This window comes from Oikopleura dioica, chromosome 2 (genome assembly GCF_907165135.1).
Source record: "Oikopleura dioica chromosome 2, OKI2018_I68_1.0, whole genome shotgun sequence".
NCBI lineage: Eukaryota > Metazoa > Chordata > Appendicularia > Copelata > Oikopleuridae > Oikopleura > Oikopleura dioica.
In genome coordinates this window covers 5,899,269-5,927,231 of record NC_137292.1, presented here as the reverse complement: position 1 = coordinate 5,927,231, position 27,963 = coordinate 5,899,269, and the positions used below count along the sequence as shown (strand labels likewise).

The window sequence follows — 27,963 nt, the reverse complement described above, 5'->3', positions numbered from 1 at the left end:
TATCTTTGACCTCCTCTTCATTCAGCAGTTCACAATGAATAGCTGCTCGAAAGGTAGGCAAGAGTTTTTCGATTTCTTGATCAACAAGTTCCATTTTCTAATTTTAAATTCTGAATGGAAATAAGTTTATTTGGAGCATTTTTTGTTGACAAATGGTGGGTGGATTTTCCTAGAATTCAGATAATCAACGGGCAGTTACGGAGAGGACAAGTAAGAAAGAAAAGAACGACTAAGTTGGGGTGATGACTCAATCGGAAAACTGAACTTTCTAGGCAATAAAACTATATCTTTTACAGGTGATATTCGAGCTCATATCGAATGTACTGGTTGTTTTCATCGTCAGGAACTCGTGGCATCGCAGGAACAAGCGCATCCTGAAAAAATTCAAAGATGAGTCCTTGTTGTCTCCAGGAGTGAAGAGATTTCTTACCTGGGCGCCAAGATAAAGGTTGTTATAAATTCGCCAATAAGCTTCTCTTACTCTTCGAGCTGGATGGAACAATCCCTATAGAATTTGTAGAGAAAAGGCTTGACAATGCCTCTTACCTGAAGTGCATACTGCAGCACACGAATAGGCCCTAAAGATATCCGCATTCCTTCAAGACAAGCGTGAACAGCTTGGCAAACGTGAGGCGAGTTTTCAAAGATGTTCGGCCAAATGTAGTTGAGAAGATGGTTCAACGCGTCTTCGCAGCCAAAGCCAGCTACACCGATCGTCATGTGACTGATTGCAGCTGTAGCAATCTGAAAAAATAGTGAGAAGAGCTGTTATCGAAGGAAGATCGTACCTGTCTGTGGACAAGATCTCGTTCTTGAAGGGCGTCTTCGAAAAGAGGAGTGACCGCGTAGATGTAATCTTTTCCCATCTCACCGATGTACTCAAACAAGAAGGAAAGAGCTTTCAAGACACCATTTTGAACGTTCAATTCTGGCACTCTGTACTCATTCATCAAACCGGGAAGAACCTGAATCAGCCTTGAGTCTCTAGCAATCTCTAGTCAAATACCGTGAATGGAGAACAAGTTTCCGCGACGATAGCGATCGCAATCGTCGTACAGACACGAAGCTGTCGCTCTTGGACCTTCAAGTTGTTCAGCAAAGTCGCCAAGACATCATGAGGACCGATAGCTTTGGCGATGTAACCAAAGGTGTTTACAGTCGCTCGCCGAATTGATTTCTGAATAATGAATAAAGAGCCATGTAAAATATTCACGAGGTTACTTTGTGGGCTTTAAGAAGATCCAAAAGTTCAAAGCAAATTCGCATCCATTCACGAGCGGAGACATATTCAGCACCTCTATCAGCAATTCTACCGACTAAATCGATACAGTTCTCTTGCACCTTTTCGTGTCTGTTTTTCAGGATTGGCGTCAGTCGTGGGAGCAAATCTTTGATTGGAGGTGTCATTTTGTGCATTCCAATAACATTCACAATTGCCTATTGAGAACAAGAGTTTAGATCACAATTTTCAATCTACTGTGCTTACCTTTAGCGCTCCTAAAATAGACCCGAGAACTTCTGGGTATTCTTCTCCAAGATATTCGTACAAAACTTGACCCAAGTGACCCATGAGCTTTTCTTCCTGGCATAATTTCATCACATTAGCGACCTTGGAAATCAAATCTGCAGCTTGCTGTCGAACTTTGGCAGCCTTGTTGTTCAGTCTCCACAAAACAGTACCACAAATTTGGGGCAAATAAGGCTAAAAAACATGATTAATTCTACCTCAGAGACGCGAATAGATGGTACCTTGACTCGTTTTCCTAGCGAGTTCACCACAGCTCCAAAGCCTCCCAACATGGTGGCATCTTCGGTCGTTTGTTCCTGGAAAGCATAAAGAATTCCATCAATAAGCTGCTCTTCTAGCCGTGAATCGACATCTGCCGATCCCATTTCTTGCATGATTTCTTGAACGGTTTCCATCACCATCTTTCTGTATTGTTCATTTTCATCCTTGAGGTCATCGACGATCCTGTGTAGAATTTCAACAGATCCGACTTTCTTTGCGATTTCAACTGTTGTCTCGACACATTGTCTGTAGTTTCTTCTATCTAGCGCCATTCGATGATTCCAGAAAGCTTTGAAAAATGGTGGAAGAATGTCTTCCTTGATATAAATCGCGTCGACACCATCAGTAGCGCAGCATTGCTTGACAACCTTCAGCACGATCTTTTTCATCTCTTCGTCGGGCGAGGAGAACTCTCTGATCAAAATCAACATGACTTCTCTAGTGTAGTAGTTCGCGTATTCAGCGTCCATCAACGGGATAACATAACCGATGGCTTTCAAAAACGCAGCGAGACCCTTGCCTCTGTGAGTTCTGATACCCTTCCATAATGGTTTGAGGACAGGATCGAACGATTCAATACCATACGGGTGAGCAGCTTCGGCTAAACCAGCGATGGCAAGAGCAGTGATTGTTCTTACTTTCTGCTGCTCGTCTTCAAGGCCGTTTTCGATGATTTCGACCATGTTCTTCAAATGCGGGAGGATACCGCAACCCATCGAGATGGCAATTTGCTGGACAATCTTGATACCAGTGTGACGCGCTTGCCACGATTTCTTCGATCGGCAGACGGCCTTCAAGAACGGAAGAAGAGATGGAATACCCAGCGCAGTAGCTACGACAGCAAAAGCTCGAGCAGTTGTATTTCGCACGTACTCGTCTATGTTATCAATATCAGGACGCATGGTGGAGATCATCGTTGCCAAACCAGCGGCCTTGGCAAGATTGGAAATAATCTCACGACCTTCAACTCGAGCGTAGTAATCCTCATCGATCAAGAGCGGCTCGATGACGACAAGAATCTTGTGCACATACGGCCTCACGAGATCATCGAGCTTGTACAAGATTCGATCGATGACTTTGACCAACAAATGACGTTCTTGGTCTTCCAAACTCGGGCTCATCAGAAGTGGCAAGATTTGATTCAACAGAGGTCCGGCGCCAAATTCACGCGCACGGTCAGTAATTTGACGCAATGCGGATTTTCTCATCGGAGGAGTTCCATTCTTAATCTTCAGCAAGAGCTTCATAATTCGACGCTCCTTGGCTTCTTCAGTGGTCAACGCGTTTTCATCAACATCGATCAGGAGCTTATCGAAGTATTGCATGTCATCGGGCTTCAACATCGGCAGTTCAGCATCCGGTGTCACAAGTTCTTGACCCTTCATCTTTGTCGACATCGTCTGCTCTTCCTGAATGAAGAAACCGGAGTTGGCTCCAGCCATTGGAGTCGGTGTAGCCGTAATTTTTCGCGATGGAGTTCTAACGGGCTGATAACCAGCTGGTGGATCCAAGACTTTGTATCCAGGAGGAAGCATCGCGTCAATCTCCTCATCAGTAAGTGGCTTATTTCGCTCGTCAATCTCAACCGCCCAGTCGTGAGCAAGTTGCGCTTGAGAGGAAAATCGTTTGGTTCCAGGAGCAGGGGTCTGCATTCCCATCGCTTTCGCGCCGACAGGAGTGCTTCCACCGGGAGTCATACCGCCAGGCGTCATCCCACCGGGTGTTTCGCCGCCGTGTTGAGGTGTCATCATACCTTTCCCCATTGGGGTCATTCCTCCAGGTGTTTCGCCACCATTCATGGGCGTCATTCCTCCAGGAGTCATTCCACCCGGGGTCATGCTCGGTGTCTCGCCAACCTTCGGTGTCATATCCCATCGGCTCTTCTTTACGCGAACACTAGCCCCTGGTTCTTCTGCTCCACCTCGATCAACTCGGGGCGTAGTTCCCCAAGAAGCAGTTCCGGGTGTTTCTGAGCCAAGTCCTCCTTGATCCCATCGATTTCTCTTGCTTCCAGGAGTCTGCGAAGGAGTAGCAGCACCAGCAGCGACATGAGCAGGTGTAGCATCCCATATCTTCGGTGTAGCATTTACATTTGGCGTTGCGTCGCCCATTGGTCGTCCGGGGGTCTCTTCCCATCCTGTTGGTGCTCGAGGAGTCGCTGCAGAGATCGATCCAACTCCACCAAGATTCAATTTGCCCTTTGGAGTCGCGGCTGCTTCCTCAGCTGGAGCAGACAAATCAAGTCGTTTCTTCGGCGCGTGCTTTACTGGAGCGCCAAAATCGCTTGCTTGAGCTTCTCCGCTGTCGATTTTCCTGTTGATGTCTCGCTTCATCTGTGTCAGTTCTTGAGTAACGTTCTGTTGCTTCATGATTGAGGCGAATGAGCTGCTTCGCGCATCGGGAGTTTTTCCTCCTAAAATAGTGAATGAGAAATTGAAAAGGTAAGAAAATCAGGGCGACATCGTTTTCCAGTTGAGTTCGGCGCTGATTGTAACTGACGTAACTGTAATTGACTTGGAGGAACCTGAACGCGTCCTATACAACGACCGGTTGCGATCATGGCGATTCCTGCTCATGATATAAACCTGGCCATGTTGTAGATGGGTTGACTAAAGTGGCGGAGAGGGGAGTTAAAGGGTGATCGTTGATAAACGTACTTATGCAACTTGACTCTCAAACGAGCCGCAAATGATCAAGGCCATCGATCTCTCTTTGTGGCTAGAAATAGGGGTAAATTGAGGGAGAAGGGTTCACGAAAAGAGGGTGAACGTTAAGTCCTCGCGTCGTCCAGTCGAAGGTTATTTTGGACTGATGCTTTTCCCTAAATTGTCTCGAGATTGAGAATAAGTATGTTCCTTTCAATAGCAAATTCACGCATTTTTACCCGTGGTCTTCTGAATTTTACGAATTCACAAGGCCTCGGCTTACCGTTTTTATGACGTAAATAGAGAAAAAGGGGGAGAGGGGATTTTCGACTTACCATCTGCAAACGGATCCGAGCGCTCTGGCGAGATCTGTCGGTGGAGTCGTTTCTGCTGGTATTCGTTTTGTCGCGACGCGATTGAGCGATCTTTGCGAGTTTCAGCGAAGGGGTCGTGATTGTCGTCTTCTTCGCCGCGGAACTTGTCGATCATCGCGCGCGAGGCGTTGACTTGTCTTTTCAGTCGTTCGTTACAAGGTCAAACTAACTTTCATGAGGTCAAAGAATGATCGAACGGTTCCTGACGCCAAGTTTGGGCATCGCGGTGGTGTCCATTTCATCGTCGTCTTCCTCCAAATCGCCACCGGCGGCGATGGAAGCAACATAGCCGCCGGAACTCTTCAGTGCTGAGCCTCCAAGGAGATCTGTATCATAAACTGGCCCACCGCCAAGCTTGATTCTATCTCCATTTGATTCTTCAGACATTCTTTCAACGCAAAAATTAGCACTCTTTTTAGCAGTGAGACATGTTTAAAAGTTGTTGAAAGAAAAACAAAATAGAAGGAAAAAGGACAGTTTTCAGCAAAACGTAACCGGTAAAAGGAAAGAGAGAGAGAGGCAGTGCTTGACATTGTTTTCAATATCAATTAGTTTCCATTGGTTTTGCAGCTTCCTAAGAAGATAAAGTTATTTCGGTAGAAAAACTCGCGTGACAACCGTAGTGGACTTTTCAGGAGATGATTTCTGAGCGTTTCCATCTGCGGGAGGATTGTCGTTCCCGGAAGTTGTCTCGTCTTTCGTCCCAGTTCCAGCTAAAGTCGCTGCTTTTTCCGCCATCTGCTGCTTTAGAATGGCTTTAAGAGGAGATGTCTTTTCCTTCTCCTGCTCTTCGGACTACAATTTTTTATACAGCATATCGTCTGGGAAATAGCTAAGCTGCTACCTCGGAAACTTTCTTGGGCACCCATCTGTAGACGCGTAATCCGCCGTCACCAAGAACCACCCACTTTTTCTCCCATTTTCGGACTTTTTCAAGTTGCTTTTTGACCCGTTTGATTTCCTCTTTGACCAGATTTCTAGTGCCTGCACGGGTAGTGCGAAGAGTCATCTTTCTAAGAAGAAAATGGATGAATCTTGGAATGAATCTTAGAATCTGTGAAATCTTGACATGACATCATGGCAAGCTGGAAAAATGAGTGGAACTAGTAACGAGTAGAGCAATGAAGAGAGGGAAAAGAGCTTTTCGTTTTTACAGCAGAATCAAACAATCAAATCAAATTTTAAATGAAAAAGAAATAATTACAAAAAGTGGTAACAGAGAATTTTTATTCACTTGGTGTTATTGTTATTATCAGAACTGGAATTAATTTGAAGTGATTCGTAGGATGGTGGGAGGTCTATTTCTTGCGTGTATTTCGGAACATACGATACAGACACTTCTTCGTATGCAGGTGGTGAGTCGCGGGCTGCCAGGAGCCGAAGGTTCGTTCGATTGGCACGGCGTATTAGTGAGAAAAAGCCAAATACGGATGAGAGCATGTTCAGCAAGAAGAGAAGACAGCCAGCGAATGAATGGACGAGAAAAATCATCGATGTTTTGCGCCTTTCCGCCTCAAGAACATCCCCCTAAATGAGAAATAAGCTTTCTGGATTTCTGATTGGAAGGAGAGCGTTTTTGAATGCTCTGATTGGTCGAGATCATTTCTAGTGAAATTTTCAGCGCTCTTACCAAATCAGCACCGTCAGAATAGCCAGCTGGGCTTGAGAAACTGGGGCAAATAGTTGTACCGAAAATAGGTAGACAAAGAGCCGCGATTGAAGCCAAAAAGGAGCCGATACTGTGCATCAGGCTCAGGAGATACACTTTGTAGTCGTACACAACCAGGCTTGAATGAAGAGGTAATGAATAAGGAGGATCTTTGGTGCGCTTACCCAGTGGTTGGATCGAGTTTGAAGATCTGCTTGTTTGAGTAGGCAAGATTGAGGCCTGTGAGGGCAAAGATGAGGGATGGCAAGGGAAGGGCGATGGAAAAGTCGAGGAAGTCGTCAGTTTGCTGACACTTGACCTGGCCCAGGACATCGGCGAAAAGCAAGTGCAAAAAGTAAACTAAAATTTTCAAAACTTTCAACCTCTCAGCCCTCTCTCTTACGCGAAAAAACGATGCAAATGAGACAGCAGCAAACAATAACTTCTCTCGACCGGTAAAGCATCAGCTCTGGTGCTTGGTAGTGTGCTCAAATCATTCTAAAATCTCCTCGAGCTCAACTTGCGCTTTCTTCTTCAATTAAGTATTCTGTGAGCATCAATAAGTAATCACACGTTCAAACTTCATGAAATTTAAATTAAAATAGTCTAAAGGAGGCAAATTGGATTGCTCTCTAAAGTGATTGAACTTGGCAAGAAATAAATGTATACTATTCGTTTTTACTTTCCCTCGTTCGTGGATAATCGGGGTAGATCTTCGAGAAAAGATCAGTTTTGCCTTCGATGGAGTCAACAAAGATCAAGATACGAGGTAGCTCTTGACGTACTTGAAGATTTAAAATTCAGTATTCACTAGTCGAACTATGCTCGGAAACATTTTCAATGAAAACTTCTGCTACAGTACTGTAGGTAAATATTTGAAGACTCTGGCTTTGGGAGGCTCGTACGGGACAAGAGTTGATAAGAACTCGTCGACTTGATCAGGCCGAAGTTCCTTCAGTCGATCCAAATGAACTTTCTCTACTTCAAGTCGCATTTTGTAAATAATTTCTTGGAGATGATCCGTGACCGCAATTATTTGATCCAGTTCGTCCGCGTATTTTTGCTTAAGCTCTTCTACGAAGGCGGTTAAATCTAATGGCTCGCCGACAATGATCGTGATTGGGTTGTCAGTCGACCATTTGTATCGATTCGGACCCCAAGGAGGATATACTTTGTCCATGCCAATATGCGCCATTGGCAGGAGCGTTGGCACTAAACAGAGATAATGATAAATGGAGCGATGAAATATTCAAAACAGCGCACCTTTGGGGTAGTTCTCAATCACCATTCGCCCGATGCCCATGTAAAATCGCAGCCACTCGTGATGCTTATTGACCTGGCCTTCTGGATAGATGTGAACCCACTCGTCTCTCCTCAACCGCTCAATGGCGAAATCAATCGCATCTTGATAGACGCCCGTTCCATGCGTCACTGGGAGCGTTTTCCCGGCGGTGAAGAACCACGTCAAAAACTTTGTCTTCCAGGGCTCGTCGAGGAACTTGTGAAAACAAATGTCCGCCGACCCCATCACCCAGCGATGCTACAGTACGATTTTGTCTGACGAACATTAGAAAACCGCAAAACACGCTGGCCATACCTTCATCCATTTAAAATGAAAGGAGTACGGCAAACTGCTCCAAATCATGGCATCATCGATTGTGCAACGATGATTGGCAAATGTTATCAATCCTCGATCACGGTCTTCGAGGATGAACTTGTGAAGCGTTTCTTCGTTGAAAATTTTAAAGTGTTGAAAGTTCGCCGTGTAAAAGTGTTAAGGGATTTGGCAAATACTGTTATTATCAATCAATGGAGATGTTTTATTGAAAGGTTAAATCCCGTATCTTGCCAGTGCAACCAACAAAAGCAGGGATGAAAACGCGCAGCGGATTCTTATACCAGTCAAGATCGTCATGATCTCGAAATGGCCACGGAATTCGTAACGTACTCGGCCATCTACGACTGACCATTCTGATGATTTTCACAACTGAAATCATAGAAGAAAATATATAAAATTGAGCAATGATCGACTCGGGTCGGTAGATCCATGTGCAAGTTATAAAAATATGATTCTAGCGATGATTTTAAAAGGATTTCTAAGAGCGAATGAATTTTCAATGATTTTGTATTGCAATAACTCAAGAACAAGACAGATTTTTTAATCCCATTTGTTATCTTTTTGAAGTTTATTGATGGGCTCAAACAGGGAAAACTAATTCAAAAGTTTAAGCCGACATCTGTTTCTTCCACTTGGAAAGAGGACCGTGGTCGGGTCGGTACTGGCAGGTGACACCGTCTGGGACGATGGAGCCGTTTTTGATGCCCTCCTCGAAGACGGGTCGGTCGAACTTGGTGAAACCGAACTTCTTGGAGAGGTAGATCTTTTGTCGGCCGGGGAACTTGAACTTGGCTCGTCGGAGAGCTTCGCGGGCGGCGGCCTCGTGGTGGTCTCGGACTCGGATGGACATCAGAGGCTGTCCAATTCGGACTCGGGCGACGAGACCCTGGGGCTTTCCGTAGGCACCTCGCATACCAGTCTGGAGTCTATCAGCTCCAGCGCACGACAACATCTAAAAGGGCCAGTTGAAATCAAGGAAGAAACCGTCTTTGAAATTTACCTTGTTGATTCGAGTGACGTGGAAGGGGTGGCATCGCATACGGAGATGGAAGGAATCCTTGCCAATGTTCTTGACGAGGTACTTGTTGGCGCAGATTCGAGCGGCCTCGAGGGCTTCGGAGGAAAGCTGTTCCAACTCATCGGAGACCATGACGATGTGTCGTGGGAAGAGGAGGACAGAAGCCTTCTTCGATCCAAGATCGTAGATTCGGATCTTGGGGTCTGGGACACCTCGACAGAATCGGGACTAGAAAGGAAGAGTTAGGCTCTTGAAGGTGGCTTTTTAGACTTACCTTGGGGTAAGGCTTGTTCTTGCAATACCGATAGCATCGAGCAGGGCGGCGACCCATGGCTGCTGGTTGGTCCGGTTCGGTCTAAAAAGGGGCCGATATTAGAAACGAATAGGTGTTGGATTTGATTTGTACAAAAGCAGTTTTTGTTGAAAGAAGGCAGTGTACTTCTTTGAGACAGGAAGTAGCAGTTTTTTTCAGTACTAGTGGTTTTGTTTTTTTCTACTCGCGCAAATTCAGAAAATCAAATCTACGGTTGTAAACAGAGTTTTGTGGGTGCGTTAAGTCTTTCAATAATTTGATAGGAACTACGAGGAACGAGATGGTAGGATTCACGCTAGACTTGAGGAGCTAGAACTTTTGAACGCAGTCCAAATGGTCAGGAATTGTCCGACACTGGCGTGGCAGTAAGCGTGTCCTCGCTGTCAGAGTCAGCTACGTTTGGAAAAACGCGCTGCCCAGAGCCCGAAGCGAGGACTGGCGCGAAGGGGTGAATGCTGGCTGCATTTGCGGCACTTCTATGGACGCTTCGTTCGAAGAGCTTTTCCGGGGTTCCGTTGCGGATTTTCCAGTAATGAAGTTTTCCGTCCGTCGAGCCACAGAAGAGCTCTTTTCTGCTTTGGCTAATGTCGAATTGGATCGTTTGGTTGGTTTCGGATTTTCGCTCGACTTTCCAAATTGGAGTGGTGTTGTTTCGCAAGTCCCAGCACTAGAATCGAGTAAGAAAAGGTCGGATAGCTCTTTATACCTTAATAAGCGGACATTTGCGCCCCGCGGAGATTAAATTCTGATCGTCTAAAAACGCCACGCCCGTGATTCCACCAGAATGCGCCTTTTCCATGAACGCAATTTGGTTGTGACTTCTGCCGTCGTACACGCCCAGGTCTTTGCTGAACGAGCCGGCGACGATGACATCGTCGTTGATTGCGATTGTGGAGATGATGCCAGCGTGATAGCCTTTGCCGAGTTTGATTGTTGAACTTTCATTGCCAGGAATCATCGTTTCGAAAATGCGAATTTCGTTGTTCAATCCAGCGTAAAGTTGCATTCCGTCGGTGGAAAACGCCAGCGAATGAGCGCTGGCTACTTCGTCCACTGAATCCTAGAATGACTGTAAAAAGCGATTCCAAACGACTGTCACTTACGATAATCCTGTACGAAGCTCTCAACTTGCCGTTAAATGCGTCAAACAAATGTATCGGCTGATGCTTGGCTGAAGAAACGAAGCAGCATGAAGGCGGGTCCAGAGAATTCATCCTGGGCCACCAACTGAAGTCGTAGATCGCTTCGCCTTCCGGAATTCGCAGAACGGACTCCATCTCTGGCTCCGCGTTCTCCAACTGGCCGGTGAGCAGCGCTGCTGGAAGGTTGAACAAGCGAAGGGTGTTGTCGTTCGAGTTTGATAAAAGACACAGTCCATCTGGGGCGAAATGGCAGCCGCGAAGATAATTGTCAAGTCTGAATTTTCAGATTAAAAATTTTTAAAATAGAGAAGCCGCCTGCGGCTTCGAGGGGAAAATCGAAGAAGTTTTTTTTTTATTTTTTTTTTAATTTTACCTTGTTGCGAATTCTCTTCTACTGGTGACGATTTGCGAGAAATTGCCAAACTCGTGGTCGACTCCCTTCATCTTCATGATCCAGGGTTGACACTCAACCTCGGGAACGACTGGAACTTCTACTGATATCGAAGGTCTATTCACCCTTTCCGGACGGAGCACTTCGCCCAGCGATTCTTTCATGTCTTTTTGGCCCTGAATCGGGAATTTCATAAAAAGAAAAATTTAAACTCATCTTCAAAGTTCGAAGAAGAAGTTCAAAGAAAAAAGTCGAGAATTTTGAATAAAATTGAAAACGGAAAGGGATGATTTTTGAAAAAATACTTACATCGACAAAGGAAGAAATAGAAGCAACAGATCCAAGATCATCAACATCACCAACCGTTGCAACTTCCGACATTCGATCATTTTCGAGCACTTGTGGACTTGGCGTTGCCCTCACGTGACTCCCTGGCATGGGGCTCTTGAGCCTTGGGATTTCAAGAAAGCCATCTGACGAGCCTGAATCGCTAGGGTTGAATCTCTTATTATAGAAAAAGGGGAAATTTCACGGAGAAAAAAAAAGAGGAAAAAGCGTGTTTTCTCTCAGCCAATCCGTGGGCGGCGGCACGTGAAGCTATCGATGGTCGGAATGGCGCGCCAAACTTGAAAAATGACCAATCAAAACGCGCGCAAGGCGAAAATGAATGAAAATCCCTTCTCGTAGTAGAAATCGAGAAAAGATGAGAAAATCTGATGATCTCTGCCGCTAATTGAGTGAAGAGATATTGTCGAAAAATTTTTTGCTCAAAAAGTGATTAACTGTAATTTCGAGATTTTTTACCTTCAGTTCTTTGTCTCTTGAGATTTCTATTGGCGATTTCTTGCCGCAGCGAAAGTCCTTCTGGATTGCTTCTTTTGTTTTTGGCTTCTCTTCGGTTTTGATAGTTCGAGATTTTAACTGCTACAGTAGGTTTGAAATGAATCACAATAGAATTACGATTTTTACCTTTTGGTTGTTCTGTTTGATTCTGCTTGTCTTCGATGTTCTCTTCTTCGAGCTCAGCTGGCGGCGTGGTCAGCTGATCTTGGTCTGGTTCGTCGTTCGAGTGCTTTGTTGTTTCATCGTCGGTTTCGATTCCTTTGAGCGCCAGTCGTCCGGGAGAGGGAGGTTCGAGGGTGTAGTTGTAGAGCCGCTCCTTCAGTTCCAGACGGTCTGGACTCGGCGGCATCTGGTTGCTTTGATTCGCGGGAGTGCTGAACATTGGTCCGACCACTAAAAAAGGAGGGTTAGTTCCAAGGATCCAGTTTCAAGGGAAAGTTGATCAATGAAATTGCTTACCTGGGGTAATGATTGGAACAAGAGTCGGTTGTGACAGTCTTCTGATTACATCTGCCGTGGTCATCGACGGATTTAGCGCAATCGAGTGCGCAACTGATGGCTTCCTGGCAGTCGTTTGTTTCGTGGCAGCATTGGTCGTGTCGTCAGGGCTTTGGTCGTCGTCGGCTTCGCAGTAAGTCGAGCTGCAGCGGCTGGGCCACTCGCGCGCCGGGCTTCCACTTTCGACTTCGACGACCGGCATTTGGACTGGCAGTTGTACGCTAGCGGCTACTTCGGCTGGCAGTCCGAGCTTCATGGCTTCGATGTTTGGCTGGATGTGGTTGGCGATTTCTTCGCCGTTGAGATTCGAGTTTCGGCGCTTTTTTAGTGAAAGTTTTCTTTTTCAGGGATGAAAGCAACTATTCCGCTATTGAATCAAACAAATATTTCAACCCCTTTCCTAGCAGTTTTCTTGTCCATTTCCTCGCCCGAGGAGACATCTGCGTCTCTGGAATCATCCTTGCTATCTTCTCGCTGCAATTCGAAGTCCTGTTCTTCCTTGATGCTCCCTGAAGCTGAGGCGATTCCTGCTAAACTCTCATCGTCCGCATTTGCTTCTATCGCGTCTTCGCCATCGATTTGCCCCGATGTCGACATTTGTCTAAACAGGTTAAATGGGTTAAAGAGGAGTGCAGCACATAAATTGAGTCTAAATTCAAAATTGTGAAAAGGGGCAGTACAGTAGAGAAACAGGAAAAAACGTTCCTGCAGTTGATTTTTCTTTTTAAACATGTAAATGAGATAAAAGTTGGTTAACTTTTTCGGGTTTACTGAATGTTTTGAACTTTTTGAAATTTTCGGTAATTGAACTAACGGCGGGATTTTCGCTCGCTTCGGGAGTGAGACTCGGAACGATCACGTGATCGGGCGCGCGATTTCGACTTGGACTTGGATCGCTCTTCATCCCGCTTGGACTTTTCCTTCGATCGTGCCTTGGAACTCATTAAAACGATCAAAAACGAAATATATCAATTCACCTCTTTCTCCTTCTTTTCCTTTTCGAGTGCTTCAGAGAGCTGGGCTTTCTTATCTTCCTTCTTTTTCTCCTCGTCTTTTTTGTCTTTGTCATCTTTCTTCGCTCGCTTCGGCAATTTTTCCTGCGATCCTGGCTCAGAACTTGGATTGGCTCGCTTTCGTTTATCGCTGTCATCGTCCTTCGACTCTTCAGCCGCTTCTTTCTTTGCCATGCCGAGTTCCCGCTGCCGTCGCTTTTCGGCCATCCTTTCTTGCATCGTCATTTTCGACGTGTCTTTCGGCGGTTCTGGTTCTTTCTCCTTCTCTTTTTCCGCCGTCTTCTCCTTCTTCTCGCTCTTTTCTCGAGCCCTGGAGCGCTCAGCTGTCTTTGATCGAGAACGACTTTCAGCCTTTCGCTCTTCCTTTTTCGCATCTTCTACGTCCATCGAGAGAGTTTTGCCTTCTTCGCGCTTTTTCGCAGCTTCTCGACGTTTTCGCTCTTGGATTTCTTTCATGGCAGGTGCTTTTTGAGTTTTCTGAAAAAAAAAATAAGCAAGAGAAAATGTTTAAAAAACTTACGTCTTTTGTATGGAATTCATTTTCCTGAACCATGGCGCTCTTTCTTCCCTTCAGTTGTCCAGCGTATCCCATCGCCAAGGCGTACAAGTCCTGTCGCTTGTCTTTCTCTTCGTTTCGCACCTTTTCCACGCGTTTTTCTAGTGCTGCTCCGAGAGTAGTGACCATGGGGAAGAAGGGGAGGATCTTGGTGAGAATCATCAGCGCGTTTCGAATTTGAACGTATTCGCCAGACTCGAGGCAGAGAACAAGAGCTTTGGTGAGCTTGTACTGCCACTTGTGGCACACGTGGCGGAAGTTTTCATAATCAAGCTGGTTCGCCTAGAAAGGAGCTGAATATTTTTCATTCAGAAAGAAACTTACTCTTGAACTGGGCTCATTAGCTTTGTTGTGAGTTCGGACAACCGTGATGAAGCCTGGGAAGTCGCCACACTCTTTTTCGTAGTATTCAGGATCAGAGTGCCAGCGCATGATCGTCGAGAGCATTCCGCAAAGGAAACGGCCGAAACGAGATGCTTCGTTTTCGGTGAGGGAGGCGGCGATGTAGCTGATGTCTGTGAATACTCGATCGTAGCAGAGAAGAGTGCTGAAAAAAGGTTGATAAGGATCAGGTACATGTAACTAGAAGCGGGTAGTTATTTTTCAAAACTCCCGCTGAGTCTTGACAGGTGGAAATGAATGCGAGTGGCGCCCTCAACCGACAAAAGGCTACATAAAATCTTAGAAAGAGGACTATGGTATCACATTTAAAAAAAATATCCCAGATTATGAAATGAAAGATTCATGAAAACAGAAAAATTCTCCGTTGTGGTTGATTGATAGTGTTGATTGTTTGAAAATATTGTGAAAGTCCATTTGAACTTCTAATATGCATAAAATGCAACATAAAAATATTTTACTTGACCTGACCAATCACTCTAAATAAAGAATATTTACCTGAAATTCGGAACTCTCAATTCATGAATCAACTGGACCATTCTGGCACAGTACTGAGCATCCAAAGCCGAGAAAATGCATCTCGGGAAGAGGCAAATTCGAAGGAATGTAGTGATCGCGTCATTTTTCGTGTTTCTTGCAGGGAACCAGTTTTCACACTGTCGCTGAAGTCGGCCAAAAACCATTTGTTGATGCTCATCTTGTTTCTGTTTTTCGGCGTTGAGTTTTTCGATCAGAGTTGTGAGGCGTTCTTTCTCTCGTTTTCGTTTTGCTAAAAATTAAATATAATTCTTTTTGGAAGAAGAGGGGATTATATAAGGCGCTTAAATTCTCCACTAGTTTATTTGTAGCGTAAATAATTACTTGAATTTAATTCCAGATTGTCGTCCAGTTGCTTGATCTGTCCCTTAAGCTTCTTCACTTCCTTGGCGTAAGACTCTGTCGGCGTTTCAATATCGTACATCGTCATTGTCCAAAAAGCGGTGTATAAGTTGGAGCTGATGTCGAGCCAGACGTTGTCCTTGTGCATCGATTCCACCGTCTTGGCGATTGGCAGTAAGATGTGATCAGCGCAGTCGATGAACATTTCTGACTACAAAAAAGGATAATGATGATGACACTAACACTTACAATAAGCAGACAATAAGAAGTATAAGCTTATTTTGCTAAAGAAAAAAGTAAAAGCGTTGCTTTTATGTATTCGCTTACATAAACATCGATAAAATTTGATATTTCATGCAATAATTAGGCCTTCCTCGTTTATGTAACCGAGGATAAGTCTTGATAAAATTAGCATTGCGCGCTATACTCTTTCCATTCTTGCTCGTTGTATAAGCGCTTATACAACCCAGCAGCTTGAAAAGAACATTGCGTGCGAGGCTTTATTTAATCAAAAATTATCCTTGGTTATATAAACGAGAGGCCTCTTTATTGCATGAAATATCAAATTATGACGCTCTTGAGCATTGCATAAGCGTCGATAAAGATGCAATTTACCTTTACTTCTTGGTCGTTTATTTTCTGATCAGTGACTTTGATCTGGTACTGATCCTGTATCTGATGATTGTACATTTGCCTCGAGATGAAAAATGCCACGTCCCAGGGAGTGCCGTACTTTTCGATAAGCTCTTCGATCGGCGGCACTTGCTTCATGTATTCTTCCATGTTCAGGTTTGCGCTGAGAAAACCGCCGAATTGATAGAGAGTGTCGTGACACTGATCTGTAAGTTTGCCGACGAGTTTCAAGTGTTTTCCTACTCCTTCTTCGAAAACGATATGAGCTCGATGTGTACTCATAAGGAGGCAGAGAGGTAGGGCGAGTTTATGCTCGATCAGGACTTCTCGTAATCTGAAGATTTTGGTTCTATTTCTAGCTCATTTTTCCTCTTTTTGAAAAATATTTGGACCTTATTAAGGTTTCAGGCTTTTACCTCAAACTTGGCTTCTTGACGTTTCGAATTTGACCGAAATAACCTCCTTCTGTTTTCAAAATTTCGCCGCCAGAGAGCGCATTCAACTGATCATCAGTGACCTCAACATTGGCCTCGATTCCCGACATCTTCTGGACCACTTCTTTCAGCAGCAAAAGATCAAGAGACGATCCTGTCTGAAGCTTATTCGCCACGTATTGAATCAAGCCGATCAAGTCGATGCTGTATTTTTTGCAAACAGTTCCGCAGAAGTTTGCCAAACTCTGAAGCCAGTCGGAAATTGTTGTTCCATCAGTTTTCATCGTTTCCTTTTCCGGATTCGCCAAGGCCTCAATGACACAGTAGATGAGAACATCGTAGCTAACGCTCGTTAGGTATTTCAAAGTGTCGACGACTGGACCGATCAGGTTGTCATAACGCTGAATTTGCACCAAAATAGTGTCGAAAAGCGCGCCTGGGTTAGCGTGAGAGATTTTGCCGAGCTGTCGACCGGATTGCTTGACCGTGTCTTTTGTTAGCCGCTTGAGGACGTATTTTGTTCGGTCGACGGACTTGGCGTGCGCGACGATCAATTTCGGGTGGAAGGTGCAGCTTTGGTTCTTCCAATGCCCGTAGAGGCGGTAGCGAAGCTCGTAGTCCATGTTTTTGAAGATTTGCCAGAGCTCTTCGGATTGAACAACTGGGCAGTCCATCATCGTCAAGGATGGAAGCAAGACCTCTTCAATTATGCAAAGAAGAGAAGCGATGGTGGATCGGTTTTCAGATCGCCAATCGGCATTTTCTGCCTCGCTCTTGTAGGTTCGGAAGAAGCTCTTGGTGATTCTCAGGATCTTGGTGAACAACAACGGATCAACGGAGAGCATTGGACCAAGAGTATTGACAATCGGCATCAAATTCGTTTCGATATCGGAAAACTCCTTGACTTGAGACTTTTCGTCGATTTTGACCTCGACCGGTTTTCCTGTGCCGATTTTCTTCGCCGCTACTTTTCTGAAAAGAGGTTCGATGATCTGATGACATCTTTTGGTTATCGCCTTCGCCATCGATGGATCAGAAACTGCGCAAAACTGTGGGTAGCGCTCGATGATTTCTTGAGCTGTTTCCCAGTTTCCTAAAACGACGAGCGCTCGAGCGAGCCCGAATTTCTGGTTGGTTTCTTGGGCCATCATCGCGTCGATGTTGATGTCGTCTTTTTTCTTGTCTCCAAGTTGGACCACGCTCAGGCGCTTTTTCAACTCGCCCGCGGCCGCCATCGTCTTTTTATGATGCTCTCTGATTTCCGCATCGCTCGGAGAAAGATGGGGATACAAATCGTCGAGGTCGACCATTTCGCTTTGAAGCAAAAGCCCAGCTGTTTGGTAGAGGCTTTCGGGAGTCTTGGTTTTTTCGTAAAATTGAAATTTGAAGCCGAGAAGATGTGTTAGAGTCGTAGAGTCGCAGAGGCGCAAGTAGCAGGAAATGAGCTTTTTTTGCGGCGCTTGGTGAGACTGAATGCATTTATTAGTGTTTTGCCAAAGCATGTTCCTGATTTCGATCCTGTTTTATTAAGAAAAATGACAGATTTCTACTCAGGAACCAGGAGATGATCGAAAACAGGACCAATTTTTTGATATTTTTGGTAAAAAGGGGTAATTACCTATTGAATGCTCCAGATATTCCAAGCAAATATCGAGAACTCGATTAGGATCAATATTGAAGCATCCGATGAGCGACTTGACATGCTCTAGCGTTTCCTCAGGATGATTATTTTCAAATAGCTCTGTAGCCAGCTTCGAGTAGCCCTCAATTTCTTCACGGAGCAAGTTGAACTTTTGCTGCTTGTAAAACAGACGCGTTTTCGTCTTGATGTATTTTTGTTGGAATTGCTTTTGATTTGGAATGATTCCTGCTTTTTCCAAAGTGCCGGTTTCCAAGTCGAGTCGTTCTTGAAGCGTTTTTTCGGCGCCGAGTTTTGAAACCAAAGTCGTGAATTTCGCCAGCCTGGCTTTGTGCTCGTCATTGTCGCAAATCGAACATTCCGCATCAACAACCAACAGTACGTCAACGCATATGGACTGAATTTCCGGACATTCTTGGCTCGCACTGCCAAGCCACTGATTCATATCGTCAGTGGAGACGTACTCGCCGAGGTATCGCCACAAAAGCTCGTGCATTATTTTACGCATTTGGTAGCCCTTTGTGTAGTCTTTTTTGAAAGCTCTGAGGATGGATCAAAATATTTCCACCTATTTGGCAAGGCCAACTTTGAGAAATCTCAATTGTCTTCTGTTCAAAATTTCAATTGAAAAATACTGTATGTTTCGATCCATTTCTGTAAGAATCATGAAACTGCTTGAGCACTTCTGCTCTGCCAGAAGACGGCCAGGCCTTACACACCTCCTTCGTCAGAAAATTATACGAAGTCGGGTCCATTTTAACACTCGTCATTTTCCTTTTTTTCTAATTTCTAGTGCGACCTCGCCGTCTGAAGAGAAAGAAAGAGGAAACAGGCGTAGTATAAAATAGAATATATTTTGTATGAAAAAATAAAGTATATCACGGATGTTTGTTTCGTGCAGAATGAAAATTTAGTTCAAGGCTGAGTGACGCAGGGTTTGTTCGGGTTGTTCTGGTCCAGGTATTCGGCCAGCCACGAGATTGGTTCGCCAGGCTTTTCCTTGCACAGCTAAAAAGGGGGGTTAGGAAAGGATTTGGGGAAATATGGGGAGGAATTGGGGTTAGGTGGCTTCTGATTGGCCCTGAGGAGCGATATGGGCTTCTGATTAGCTTAAAAGAACCTAAAAGGCTCAACCTATATTTTAAGAAATGGAGGATGAGAGGTCTATGGGGAGATTTAAGCCAATCAGAAAGCAGTATGTCTTGCCTCATCCAACCAAAAGACGGGTTAACCCAAGAAGAACCCCCATCAAAGCGGAGAAAAGGGAGATCTTACCTTGCAAAGAGCTTCATTCAATGTTGGAGTAATATGCTGTTCAATATAACGTTCTGTAGTTTGACCAGTAGGAATAGGCTCGAGGATCATTTGTGGAAAGAAGAATCGAATTTCGCGAGCGGCGGAGGCGACCGAGTCCGATCCGTGGACCGAGTTCTGAGTTTGATCTAAAAAGAGGTTGATAAAATGAGGGAGCTGGGAGTTACAGTACCTTTTCCAAAAAGCGCCCTGATCGAATCTGGGAATCGCTCCCGCGCGTCCATCGGATTCGTAGGCCCCATCAGTTTTCGCCAGTCTTCGATCGCGTTTTTCTTCCCCAAAACAATAGCAATAATCGGACCACCGGACATGAATGACATAAGATTTGTGAAAAACATCTAAAACCATGAAAATAAGAAAAGAGCGAAAAACTTACTTTTCCGTAATGTTCAGCATAGAAGTCGCCTGCTTGCTCGGTAGCTAAATGTATTTGTCGCTGGGCAATAATTGAGAAGCCAGATGCTTTGATGATTCGCCGGATTTCGTCTGCGTCCTGGCCCGAGTTTTACAGAATTCTTGAAGGAAAGGGTTGAAAAGGGGATGAAGTAAAACTCGTTCCTGAAGAGCGTCAGGTTTTATAATCGCCAGAGTTCGCTCTAACTCGATATTTCCGGCCATTTTTACAAAATCTAAATTGAAAAAATGGGGCTTTTGTAAACTGAAGGAAAAAATGAAGGAAACAACAAAGTTCTAGCGCTATTCTAGAGATGATGGTACACTATCGCTTTCTCTGAACGAGTTTATCCAGATCTGCATAAAAGAATCTCGTCAATTTAATTCAATTGTCTTGCAGAATAAAAAAATCTTTTTCAAAGCGCAAAAAAGGGCATTATGGCGTTCGATGAGTCACCCGCGCCTGAAATTCCCACGGGCCATCGCGTCTTTTTCAGGCCGCCTCGGCGCGTTCGCGATTTTCGCCCCTTTTCAACCCTTTTTTCAAGAAATAATCCGCTGAGAGAGATGTAACGAAGAAAGAAAACAACCAAATTGTAAGTAAAATTCTCCAATAAATTTATTTGGGGAAATGTTAATTTTAATTTTTGCTCATTTTTTTAATTTATTGCATTTTCAACTATAAACTTTCTTTTAGAAAAATTTCTGAAAAGCCGCGATGTCGACATTAGGCCTGTATTTCGAAGACAAGCCGCTGCGACAAGGCACGAAACGCGCCCTGGGCCCAGCCGACCGTTACCCCCAAGATCAGTTTCAAAAAGAAGACGAACTTTCCGCAACCTTTCTCAAGCACGGTTTCTCGTTACTGAACCCTCTTGTCTCCCAGCCGAACGAGTCCTCCAGTGCCAAAGATGTTTTCACCCAAAAGTTCATCGAAAAATCCGAAGAAGACGAAACACTGATGCCGAATTTTTACGAAAAACGCGTGTTAAAAAGCTTGAAGCAAATCCAAGATGATTCATTGCGCTGCTCGCAGATCCAGGACGATTTCAAAAACGAAAAGAAAAAGTTTCAATCCCAAAAGAAAGTTTCCGAATCCTCCAACCTGGGATCGCCGCTCATCAAAATCGCCACAGAGACTTGAAAATCTTCCTGGAGGATCTCTCCGATTCGATTCCTCTGGAAGACTTGCTCAATCCGAAAAAGCGAAATACGAAGATTCCGATGTTTTTGCCGCGAAAAAGCGAGCTATTCTACCTTTTCGGGGAGCACAACGTTCCCGTCGCCAGAGCTACTTGGTACATCAAACTCATCGCTTACAACATGCCGCTTTTGATGCCAGAAGCGACCTCCAAAAGCACCAGAACAAAAAGACAGAACAACGATCCAACTGCAGAGTGGACGAAAAAAGTCGTCGATTTCTTCGAAGAAATGTGGAACAAACAAACCGACATGAATTTACCTACTCAAAAGCCTCAGTCAAACAATCAGGCCTGGGCTCAGAAAACCTGTGTAGAAACCTGAGTCAGTTTCCTCAAAAATGAGTACCCTTGTTCATCCTTCTACTCCGTCCATGTGTCCCCTTGTTCATCTTTTGGCCACATAGCCTTTCTTTTTGGGTAATGTAACATTACTTATGTTACGATGCTCAAGGATAAACAAGGGGACACATGGAGGGAGTTAGAGGATAAACAAGGGTACTCCCTATCTTTCAGGTTCCTGACTCAGCTTTCTATACAGATTGTCGAACCCTGAATCAGGCAAAACCAATGTCTCGTGAAGCAATCGAAGACTACTGGAATTACGCGAACGATTTAATGCGATACATGTACACAGAAAATATGCTGGACAAAGAAGAAGTCCTCCAGCGATTGTTGAAAATCTGCGAGTCGATCAAAGCCGGCGAAGAATTCAAGCTCCGGCAAATTTTATCCACGATTTTAGTCTATATTTCCGATTTTGTCAGGAACACGCTTCATTCTCGCAGATTAGCGTTTTTCGTCAGCCAAATGATTTACTGGATCGAAGTTGAAATTCCAGAAGAGATTTCACAGTTTCAGAGTCGCGAGAAAAGCGAAGCGCTAGTGCCCAGTTCGACGAAGGAGAAACTCAACAACAATCCAGAATACGAACGGCGCTTCGACACGCTGACCTGGGGCCTGAACAGCATCATTCACTTGATAACGATGTACTGTCCCAGCGCGCTAGTTTGGTACGAACCGGCCGACATTCGAAATCACCCCGGTTCGCCGCTCGACATTCTGCCCCAAGCGCCCTCGCAAATGCTCATTCCTCCTTCGGCAGCGCAGTTTTACAATGGCGAGCAAGAGTATCTCCAATACCTGCGACAACATGAACGCATGATTTCGAAACGCTCCACCGCCGTCGAGAACAAATGGTCAAGATATACGTCCAAAGACAGTCTTACTTCCGCAGTCATTTCAAAAGTGGTCGACATTATTAGAATTCTCGACAAAGCGGCTCAGGCGATTCGAAACGCAGACCCTAACAAAGCCGACCCACTGAAGCCCGTTTACGATGCAATCTTCAAACTTGGCAACATCGAAACCTCCTCCATCATCGGCACTCTCTGCGACTGGGCAGTGAACTCTAAGCGCTACGGCAATTTCCGCGCAATTTTAATCGCAAAACTCCTTGCGCAGCGACAAGAAGAAATTGACGCGCAAGAACCTGGGCGAAAAACATCCGTGCCCGTTTTTCAAAGTGAGCTGTTTATGTATCTGCACGAGAGCGCTCCATATTCTGAGAAGACTGAAGCCTTCCATCACCTGATTTGTCTCTTTGGAGAGCTGATTAGGCACGATTGTTTTTCGCACTCGATGTATATCTCTTCCTTGATTTCAAGGGGCATACGGACGGATATCACCTCTCATTCAAACCCAGGAAAACGCTCGACAACTCATATTTTATTTTCAATTTGACAAGTTTTCAGATAGAGAAGACATTAAAGTTTTGCATAAAATCTTTGAGCCCATCTTCTGGTTCTTCATCAAAGAGCTGATCTTTCGATGGTTCTTTCCAGGGAGTTCCATAGAGCGAGTTCTCGTTATAATTATTCGCCATTTGTAGCAGCTGATTTATGTCAGTAATCAAGCCAGCAGTTACAGTAGCGGTGAAAAATGAAATCAATGAAAACAAATTCATATTTGAATGTTAACATGATCCCTTTCTCGCCGTATTTATAGCCGCTTTTGAGCACTTAACGTCTTATCTGTCAATAGCCTCATACAATAGCGAAATACTGATACTGCAAGTTTTATACTGTAGCCACCGGCTAATCCTTTAAATGATTTGACGATTCACCGATTTTGTCGAGCGTATAAAACAGGTGACTCTCGACACCGTATTCTTCTGGAACATCTTCCTATTCCCGTTTCTGTTCTTTACCTATCACGTGACGACGATGACGATACAGTTGGAGAGCGAAATCAGCGCGAAATCGCCCTGTATGGCATTGGGTCAAAAAGAAAAGAAGTCAAGAAAAACAGCAAAAAGATCTTCAACGAGCTGCTGAAAATCATGCTGGAAGCAAGTGAAGAAAACCCGCTACCAAACTACGAGCCGATTAAAAATTTAAATTCGTGTTGCTACTTTCAGCGTTTTTACATTTCCAGCATGTTGGTGAAGAAGATTTCAAACATCATGCGCCAGTATTATGAAGGAAGATCGGAGAAACTCCCGCCGAAAGAGGCGTTTTCGATTCTTATCAATATCCTACTCGAGTGTGGAAACTTTATTGCAGTCATGGAACTGGCTGCGAATGTTCTACCGTCTTTGAGGAACATGGAAGTTCTGATCAAGCGCAAGAGCGATTCGGAGGGCCACTCGAAGCAGATGAATACGCAGCAGAAGCTGATCAAGACATACACCAACAACGTCGGTCTGATCTTCACCGGAGCGCTGCGATTGTGCCACGATTACGTCTTGCTAGAAAGCGATCTTTGCTCCAAAATCTTCGACGGCTTCAGACGATTGCTTGTCGGAACAGATCCTCTTGAATGTTTTTCTGCCGAGCGAGTCATGCTATTTTACATTTACGAATTGTACGCCTGCACGAAGCAGAAAGAATCAAACGAAACATGGAAAGCGATGCTCGCCAAAATCAAAATCGCGCACGACAAAGTAGCTCCGCCAACTGCCACAAACTTCCGCTACAGCACGGAAATCTACGACGACATGATGAAAATCCACCTGGCCGATATTTACAAAATCAAAAAGTGGTGCAAAAAGAACATCTCCGACGGCTGCGAAAAAGCGGAAGAAAACCGTTTCTCTATTGCATCGGCGATTTTGATAGCAGTTTGCTCGCCAAACACGCCAAACGCGCGGTCGAACGAGCTGGCAAAACTGGCCGCAGATGTGACCTCGATTGTGCCCACCTTGGCGCAAGAATGGCTCGGCATTTTACAAGCAATTATGCCCAAGACAGAATCGGTCTCGAAGTCGTACTCGGATGTGCTTCATAGAATAGAGACCGGAACCATCCGCGCTGCCGAACAAATGGCCGTTCTTTACGGAATATTGATCGCCCGCAACGTCGTTAAACTTGCTGACGTGCTCCATATCATTTTCAGCGCCCTCAGCAGAACCTATGCCAACGGTCCAAGCGCTGACAACGTCAGGGAAAAAGAAACGCGCAAGCTTCAAAAACTCTGTTGCGAGTTCATGCTCTTTCTCCTCCGCTCCAAGCCGCCAAAAGACCGCTCTTCAAACTCCTCGCGAGATATGCTGACCCAAAGCGTGGATCGCCACCTTCTCCGAGCTTGCCAAGCTTCACTCGACTTTCAAATCTGTCTTGCTCAAGCTTTGCGGATCCTGATGGTTCTCAGTTCTGAAGCAATGCTTTCTGGTATCCCAGGCAGCCAGCAGGATCAATTTAAAATCTTCAAACTTCCGGTTGACCAGTTCAAAACCATCGATACAAAATCCTTGCTCGATACTGGCAAAGTACGGGACATGGCGGAATTTGCTTCAAAGATCCTCAAAGCGATCTGTTCAGAAGGATGGGTCAAGGAAAAGAGCTTGTTGAATGGAGATAACTTGGTCAAGGCAATCGGAAATTTGCGTCCAGAGCAGGCGCATATTATTCTCCAGCTTCTCTGCTACCCGGAGAACTACCAGGAAGACTTGGAGATGAAGGAATACGAAGGATACATCGAAGGAATTCTCAAAAATCTTGATATTTGGACATTAAGGCAGAGTCGCCTCCTCCTTCTGTTCATTTTCAAACATACAGAGGGCCATGGCGGCTTTGCTTCCGGAAGACTTGCCAGTACTGTAGCGAAACTAACGACGGACATCATTCAGACATCCCCGGTCAGCAGGCATCAGAAGTTCCAGATCACCGGCCTCGCGAAAGATATTCCAAACGTCTGGCTTTTGGCAAATTTGATCGCGAATTTACCAGAAGCGGTTCACTTGAAAGTTCATTCTTCGACCACTCTACTGCTTGAAACAGGCATCAAGGTAACAGCCTAATAGGGACCTGCTTTTTACCAGCTTGTTTTAAACTAGGTTGGACGAGACACGAATTCAAACTTGCAACTGCCATTTTTGAACCTTATATTGGTGTGCATAGAAGCCCATGAAAAGGAGCGCAAAAGTTTGATCGACAAACTTATCGAGCAAATGCAACATTGTGTGGAGGAATACATGCGTGACTGTAAAAATGAACGGCCACAGAAAGAAGAGGATGAGAAACGCACCGTTCTCGTTCAAAATATTCAGCTGCGGTTGTCGCTCATTGGTGGCATGTTTAAAACTGTTCTGCAACACAGGAAAGGGGCTAGAATTCATAGTTTATTTATATTTATTTCAGTTGAAACTGGTCAAGTACTGACAGACATACAGACATATAATTGGTAGATACAAATTAGTTTCGTTTTGTAATTGATTTACTATGATGACCCTTCATTTAGTAAAACGTATCGTTTCATAAAAATGATTCTCTCATTCTTAGAGGTCTTTTTATATTGGAATGTGGCCAGTTGAGGGCGCAACTCTTAGCACTGCGGGAGATCATGTCCTCCCTTGAAACACAAAATCGGCCAGCTCTAGTTATCGAGATTTTTATCTCCTGTTGATTCTTATCAGTCTCTTACTACTAAAATAATCTGAGCTGCTTTTTATGCAAGAAGCTCTCTCTATGAGAAACGTGGAAAAATGATCATTATTGAAAAAGATCAGGCCGCACTTGTGTCTGATTCAAAAGCGCTGGAATTCGCTAAAATTTGAGCATCAATAATAATTTGACAGGACTAGGTTGTCTAGCGACTTTAGCCCGTTACTAAGTACCCTAAATTGCGCGTCGCTGCTGATCTCTTTGATCGTCTCTGGTCTCGCTGACGAGGAGCTCTTTGAGGACATTTACTTCACGTGTATTGACATGCTGGCTGTGATCATCCATCATCTGGCTGGCGGAGATGTGGGGCTGATTGAGCCGTCCGAAACGCGCTCTGGCTCGCGTCGAGACAAGCTCCACATCGAGAAGAAGATCAAAAAGGAGATTGGCGAGTCGGATCATCCCCAAATCATGGGCCTCCGTCAGCTCATTCCCCTCCCTCGCGATTCCCTGGACATTGTCAAGTACGAAAAAGCGCCAGTCGACAAGGAGAAATCCTGGCGAACAGGAAGCTTGAAACCTGTTGGAAAAGAAAAAGTCAGCCCGTGGGATTTAATTGAAGGATTGAAGAGTACCTTTCCGATTTCCTTGTCTTGGTTCGGCGCGAGCAGGGCGTCAAGGCTCCCTCCTCATTGGCAGTATCGCGTCAGAATGGTATGACTTCAGGAAGTGAAGACGATGCTTTTAACTAATAAATGTAATAGGGCGAGTGTCCAGCGCGTTCGCCGATGGAAAAGTGGCTGGAGCTTGCTGATCTTCCACCTGATGACGTGCAGGAGCCAGCGAAAAAGGAAGCAAAGACCGAGAACAACATTCTTCCACCGGTAAGAGTGACTATCTCTACATATTTTCATCGTTTTTTTTTCAGCAGCCAATCGACCCAACAAAACGAGGAATCGGAATGGGCCCTCCTTATCCCAACATGCCAAATGCCTCCCAGCCACAGACTCAGGCGCAGTTCAACCCTCAATTCAACCCGCAAATGAACAACCAAGCGATGAACCAGCAAAACATGCAGAACAATATGATGAGAAGAACATCGATGAACCCAATGCAGCCAATGATTCCGTCCCAGGAAATGCTCCGAAATCGATAATTTAAATTGATTAACAGTATTCGAGATAAATTTACTTTTCTAAAAATTGTAAAAAGTAAACAAAAATGGAATCAAAGAGCATTGAAAAGCAAAATATGAACACTCGTGCGGCGCTGAGAAATGTCGTTGGAAATCAAATGCAGGGTAGAGTCATGAATATGGGCCAGTACGGAATGCCAAACAGTTCTATGGGAAGACAGCACCAAGCGATGGGGCCTGGTCGTGGACCTATGAACCCTTACGGCCAGCAATAGTAAGAGAAAGGGCGATGAATTACTCTATAATCTTTTCTAGCAGTCAAATGCAAATGATGAGTAATCAAGGAATGCCTCCACGAGGTCCACAGATGATGAATTACAATCCTTCAATGAGTTACAGCCGCGGAATGGGCATGGTCAGAAATAGGGTATGTCGGTAGACAAAAGATAACTCTTCAATTGTAGATGAACAACCCAAACATGATGCAGCAGAACATGCAAATGCGGCAGAACCAAATGCGCCCAATGAACGGAATGAACAGTTGGCCCAATATGGGAAACATGCGCATGGTAAACTAATCCAACAAAAGCTCTGTACTTTACTGTATCTAACTAGCCAAACAATCCAATGATGATGCAGCAGCAGCAACACCAAATGCAACGCTCACAGATTCAAGCTGGACAAATGGGAATGAACACTCAAAACTCCATGGCTTACAATCAGGTTTCTTTCCGTAAAAATGCATCCTAAAAAAACAATCCAAAATCAAGATGGGAATGCAGAACAACTATCAAAACCAAGGAAATATGATGATGAATCCGCAGAACGCCCAAATGAACCCACAAAGTCAGCAGCAAATGTACCAGCAAAATCAAGCCATGAACAATTACGGCTAGTTCCAATTCTCAACTTCCTGGTCGAAGACCTTGGATTTCTACTCACTGTATAAAAGAAAAGAACATTCACAATCTGAAAACCGCCCGCAATACCGATCCTTACAAAGTTCACTATTTCTTTCTCCCCCTTTTCACTTCACTAATTCTATTTTCTTCTTGTCTGAAATTACTGATCTTTGACTTTCTTTCTTTTTTTTTACTTCTCCGCAAAGATTTCCAGCTATTCTACTATTACTATTTGAAGCTACTGCCATTTGATGATATTTAAACGTATCAAGCATTCGAAATTTCTCTTCGTCTCATTTTGCTCA

General features: G+C 44.7%; 8 protein-coding genes across 10 annotated transcripts; 1 reads left to right on the top strand and 7 right to left on the bottom strand.

Annotated features, from left to right (window-relative positions):
- Window positions 1–5: 5 nt before the first annotated feature.
- Window positions 6–5,195, bottom strand: LOC145698699 (splicing factor 3B subunit 1-like). Of its 2 annotated transcripts, XM_081775910.1 has the most exons (10): window positions 5,006–5,195; window positions 4,770–4,940; window positions 1,750–4,202; window positions 1,487–1,702; window positions 1,222–1,437; window positions 1,007–1,177; window positions 789–965; window positions 547–744; window positions 431–505; window positions 6–374 (listed from the first exon to the last, which is right to left on the bottom strand). In XM_081775910.1, the coding sequence occupies exons 1-10, from the start codon at window positions 5,193–5,195 to the stop codon at window positions 291–293; spliced, it is 3,951 nt and encodes a 1,316-aa protein (XP_081632036.1). In that variant the 3' UTR covers window positions 6–290. The 2 variants fall into 2 exon arrangements, with proteins under 2 accessions (XP_081632036.1, XP_081632037.1); XM_081775911.1 differs by lacking the exons at window positions 4,770–4,940; window positions 5,006–5,195 and adding an exon at window positions 4,447–4,507.
- A 31-nt stretch (window positions 5,196–5,226) lies between these two features.
- Window positions 5,227–5,843, bottom strand: LOC145698696 (B-cell CLL/lymphoma 7 protein family member B-like). The gene is made up of 3 exons (XM_081775909.1): window positions 5,653–5,843; window positions 5,427–5,603; window positions 5,227–5,382 (listed from the first exon to the last, which is right to left on the bottom strand). The coding sequence occupies exons 1-3, from the start codon at window positions 5,815–5,817 to the stop codon at window positions 5,353–5,355; spliced, it is 372 nt and encodes a 123-aa protein (XP_081632035.1). The 5' UTR covers window positions 5,818–5,843; the 3' UTR covers window positions 5,227–5,352.
- Window positions 5,844–5,851: 8 nt separating this feature from the next.
- On the bottom strand, window positions 5,852–8,503 carry LOC145698694 (tafazzin-like). 2 transcript variants are annotated; one of them, XM_081775906.1, is made up of 8 exons: window positions 8,301–8,503; window positions 8,054–8,227; window positions 7,720–7,996; window positions 7,338–7,668; window positions 6,860–7,185; window positions 6,642–6,816; window positions 6,439–6,595; window positions 5,852–6,335 (listed from the first exon to the last, which is right to left on the bottom strand). In XM_081775906.1, exons 1-5 carry the CDS (start codon window positions 8,451–8,453, stop codon window positions 7,125–7,127), a joined length of 996 nt encoding a protein of 331 aa, XP_081632032.1. In that variant the 5' UTR covers window positions 8,454–8,503; the 3' UTR covers window positions 5,852–6,335; window positions 6,439–6,595; window positions 6,642–6,816; window positions 6,860–7,124. The 2 variants fall into 2 exon arrangements, with proteins under 2 accessions (XP_081632032.1, XP_081632033.1); XM_081775907.1 differs by lacking the exon at window positions 8,301–8,503 and having other exon boundaries at window positions 7,720–8,013; window positions 8,054–8,194.
- Window positions 8,504–8,632: 129 nt separating this feature from the next.
- Window positions 8,633–9,507, bottom strand: LOC145698695 (large ribosomal subunit protein uL16-like). Its single transcript, XM_081775908.1, has 3 exons — window positions 9,367–9,507; window positions 9,075–9,320; window positions 8,633–9,026 (listed from the first exon to the last, which is right to left on the bottom strand). Exons 1-3 carry the CDS (start codon window positions 9,421–9,423, stop codon window positions 8,682–8,684), a joined length of 648 nt encoding a protein of 215 aa, XP_081632034.1. The 5' UTR covers window positions 9,424–9,507; the 3' UTR covers window positions 8,633–8,681.
- A 66-nt stretch (window positions 9,508–9,573) lies between these two features.
- Window positions 9,574–12,876, bottom strand: LOC145697926 (telomerase Cajal body protein 1-like). The gene is made up of 9 exons (XM_081775133.1): window positions 12,758–12,876; window positions 12,241–12,617; window positions 11,908–12,174; window positions 11,743–11,862; window positions 11,248–11,420; window positions 10,921–11,114; window positions 10,509–10,821; window positions 10,112–10,465; window positions 9,574–10,072 (listed from the first exon to the last, which is right to left on the bottom strand). Exons 1-9 carry the CDS (start codon window positions 12,874–12,876, stop codon window positions 9,743–9,745), a joined length of 2,247 nt encoding a protein of 748 aa, XP_081631259.1. The 3' UTR covers window positions 9,574–9,742.
- A 37-nt stretch (window positions 12,877–12,913) lies between these two features.
- On the bottom strand, window positions 12,914–18,390 carry LOC145699848 (THO complex subunit 2-like). The gene is made up of 9 exons (XM_081777107.1): window positions 17,781–18,390; window positions 16,176–17,627; window positions 15,742–16,093; window positions 15,109–15,337; window positions 14,746–15,016; window positions 14,173–14,395; window positions 13,813–14,130; window positions 13,257–13,769; window positions 12,914–13,211 (listed from the first exon to the last, which is right to left on the bottom strand). Exons 1-9 carry the CDS (start codon window positions 18,338–18,340, stop codon window positions 13,089–13,091), a joined length of 4,041 nt encoding a protein of 1,346 aa, XP_081633233.1. The 5' UTR covers window positions 18,341–18,390; the 3' UTR covers window positions 12,914–13,088.
- A 277-nt stretch (window positions 18,391–18,667) lies between these two features.
- Window positions 18,668–21,705, bottom strand: LOC145699844 (nucleoside diphosphate kinase 5-like). The gene is made up of 5 exons (XM_081777101.1): window positions 21,692–21,705; window positions 19,523–19,632; window positions 19,319–19,484; window positions 19,108–19,274; window positions 18,668–18,840 (listed from the first exon to the last, which is right to left on the bottom strand). Exons 3-5 carry the CDS (start codon window positions 19,482–19,484, stop codon window positions 18,748–18,750), a joined length of 426 nt encoding a protein of 141 aa, XP_081633227.1. The 5' UTR covers window positions 19,523–19,632; window positions 21,692–21,705; the 3' UTR covers window positions 18,668–18,747.
- LOC145697925 (mediator of RNA polymerase II transcription subunit 12-like) lies at window positions 20,019–27,943 on the top strand. The gene is given in 14 exon segments (XM_081775131.1): window positions 20,019–20,135; window positions 20,237–20,614; window positions 20,617–21,032; window positions 21,302–22,449; window positions 22,877–25,026; window positions 25,075–25,421; window positions 25,852–26,335; window positions 26,386–26,505; window positions 26,550–26,756; window positions 26,867–27,030; window positions 27,072–27,183; window positions 27,221–27,325; window positions 27,372–27,479; window positions 27,527–27,943. Coding segments are annotated over 13 exon segments (5,844 nt in total). The 5' UTR covers window positions 20,019–20,135; window positions 20,237–20,257; the 3' UTR covers window positions 27,653–27,943.
- Window positions 27,944–27,963: the final 20 nt, after the last annotated feature.

Coding starts and splice junctions, on each gene's coding strand:
- LOC145698699 (XM_081775910.1), bottom strand. CDS start 5,195: ATGTCTGAAGAATCAAATGGAGATAGAATCAAGCTTGGCGGTGGGCCA. Junction 4,941..5,005: donor CAAACTTGGCGTCAGGAACC/GTTCGATCATTC, acceptor TGAAAAGACAAG/TCAACGCCTCGCGCGCGATG. Junction 1,438..1,486: donor CTATTTTAGGAGCGCTAAAG/GTAAGCACAGTA, acceptor TGTTCTCAATAG/GCAATTGTGAATGTTATTGG.
- LOC145698696 (XM_081775909.1), bottom strand. CDS start 5,817: ATGACTCTTCGCACTACCCGTGCAGGCACTAGAAATCTGGTCAAAGAG. Junction 5,604..5,652: donor TGCCCAAGAAAGTTTCCGAG/GTAGCAGCTTAG, acceptor AAAAAATTGTAG/TCCGAAGAGCAGGAGAAGGA. Junction 5,383..5,426: donor CTCCTGAAAAGTCCACTACG/GTTGTCACGCGA, acceptor TTATCTTCTTAG/GAAGCTGCAAAACCAATGGA.
- LOC145698694 (XM_081775906.1), bottom strand. CDS start 8,453: ATGATTTCAGTTGTGAAAATCATCAGAATGGTCAGTCGTAGATGGCCG. Junction 7,669..7,719: donor GATTGAGAACTACCCCAAAG/GTGCGCTGTTTT, acceptor ATCTCTGTTTAG/TGCCAACGCTCCTGCCAATG. Junction 7,186..7,337: donor GAGCCTCCCAAAGCCAGAGT/CTTCAAATATTT, acceptor CGAAGGCAAAAC/TGATCTTTTCTCGAAGATCT.
- LOC145698695 (XM_081775908.1), bottom strand. CDS start 9,423: ATGGGTCGCCGCCCTGCTCGATGCTATCGGTATTGCAAGAACAAGCCT. Junction 9,321..9,366: donor AGAACAAGCCTTACCCCAAG/GTAAGTCTAAAA, acceptor CTTCCTTTCTAG/TCCCGATTCTGTCGAGGTGT. Junction 9,027..9,074: donor ACGTCACTCGAATCAACAAG/GTAAATTTCAAA, acceptor TGGCCCTTTTAG/ATGTTGTCGTGCGCTGGAGC.
- LOC145697926 (XM_081775133.1), bottom strand. CDS start 12,876: ATGTCGACATCGGGGCAAATCGATGGCGAAGACGCGATAGAAGCAAAT. Junction 10,822..10,920: donor AGAAGAGAATTCGCAACAAG/GTAAAATTAAAA, acceptor CTGAAAATTCAG/ACTTGACAATTATCTTCGCG. Junction 10,073..10,111: donor GCAAATGTCCGCTTATTAAG/GTATAAAGAGCT, acceptor ACTCGATTCTAG/TGCTGGGACTTGCGAAACAA.
- LOC145699848 (XM_081777107.1), bottom strand. CDS start 18,340: ATGCGTAAAATAATGCACGAGCTTTTGTGGCGATACCTCGGCGAGTAC. Junction 15,017..15,108: donor CAATCTGGAATTAAATTCAA/GTAATTATTTAC, acceptor TTTAATTTTTAG/CAAAACGAAAACGAGAGAAA. Junction 13,770..13,812: donor ATGAATTCCATACAAAAGAC/GTAAGTTTTTTA, acceptor TTTTTTTTTCAG/AAAACTCAAAAAGCACCTGC.
- LOC145699844 (XM_081777101.1), bottom strand. CDS start 19,484: ATGTTTTTCACAAATCTTATGTCATTCATGTCCGGTGGTCCGATTATT. Junction 19,275..19,318: donor CAGGGCGCTTTTTGGAAAAG/GTACTGTAACTC, acceptor ACCTCTTTTTAG/ATCAAACTCAGAACTCGGTC. Junction 18,841..19,107: donor TGAATGAAGCTCTTTGCAAG/GTAAGATCTCCC, acceptor CCCCCTTTTTAG/CTGTGCAAGGAAAAGCCTGG.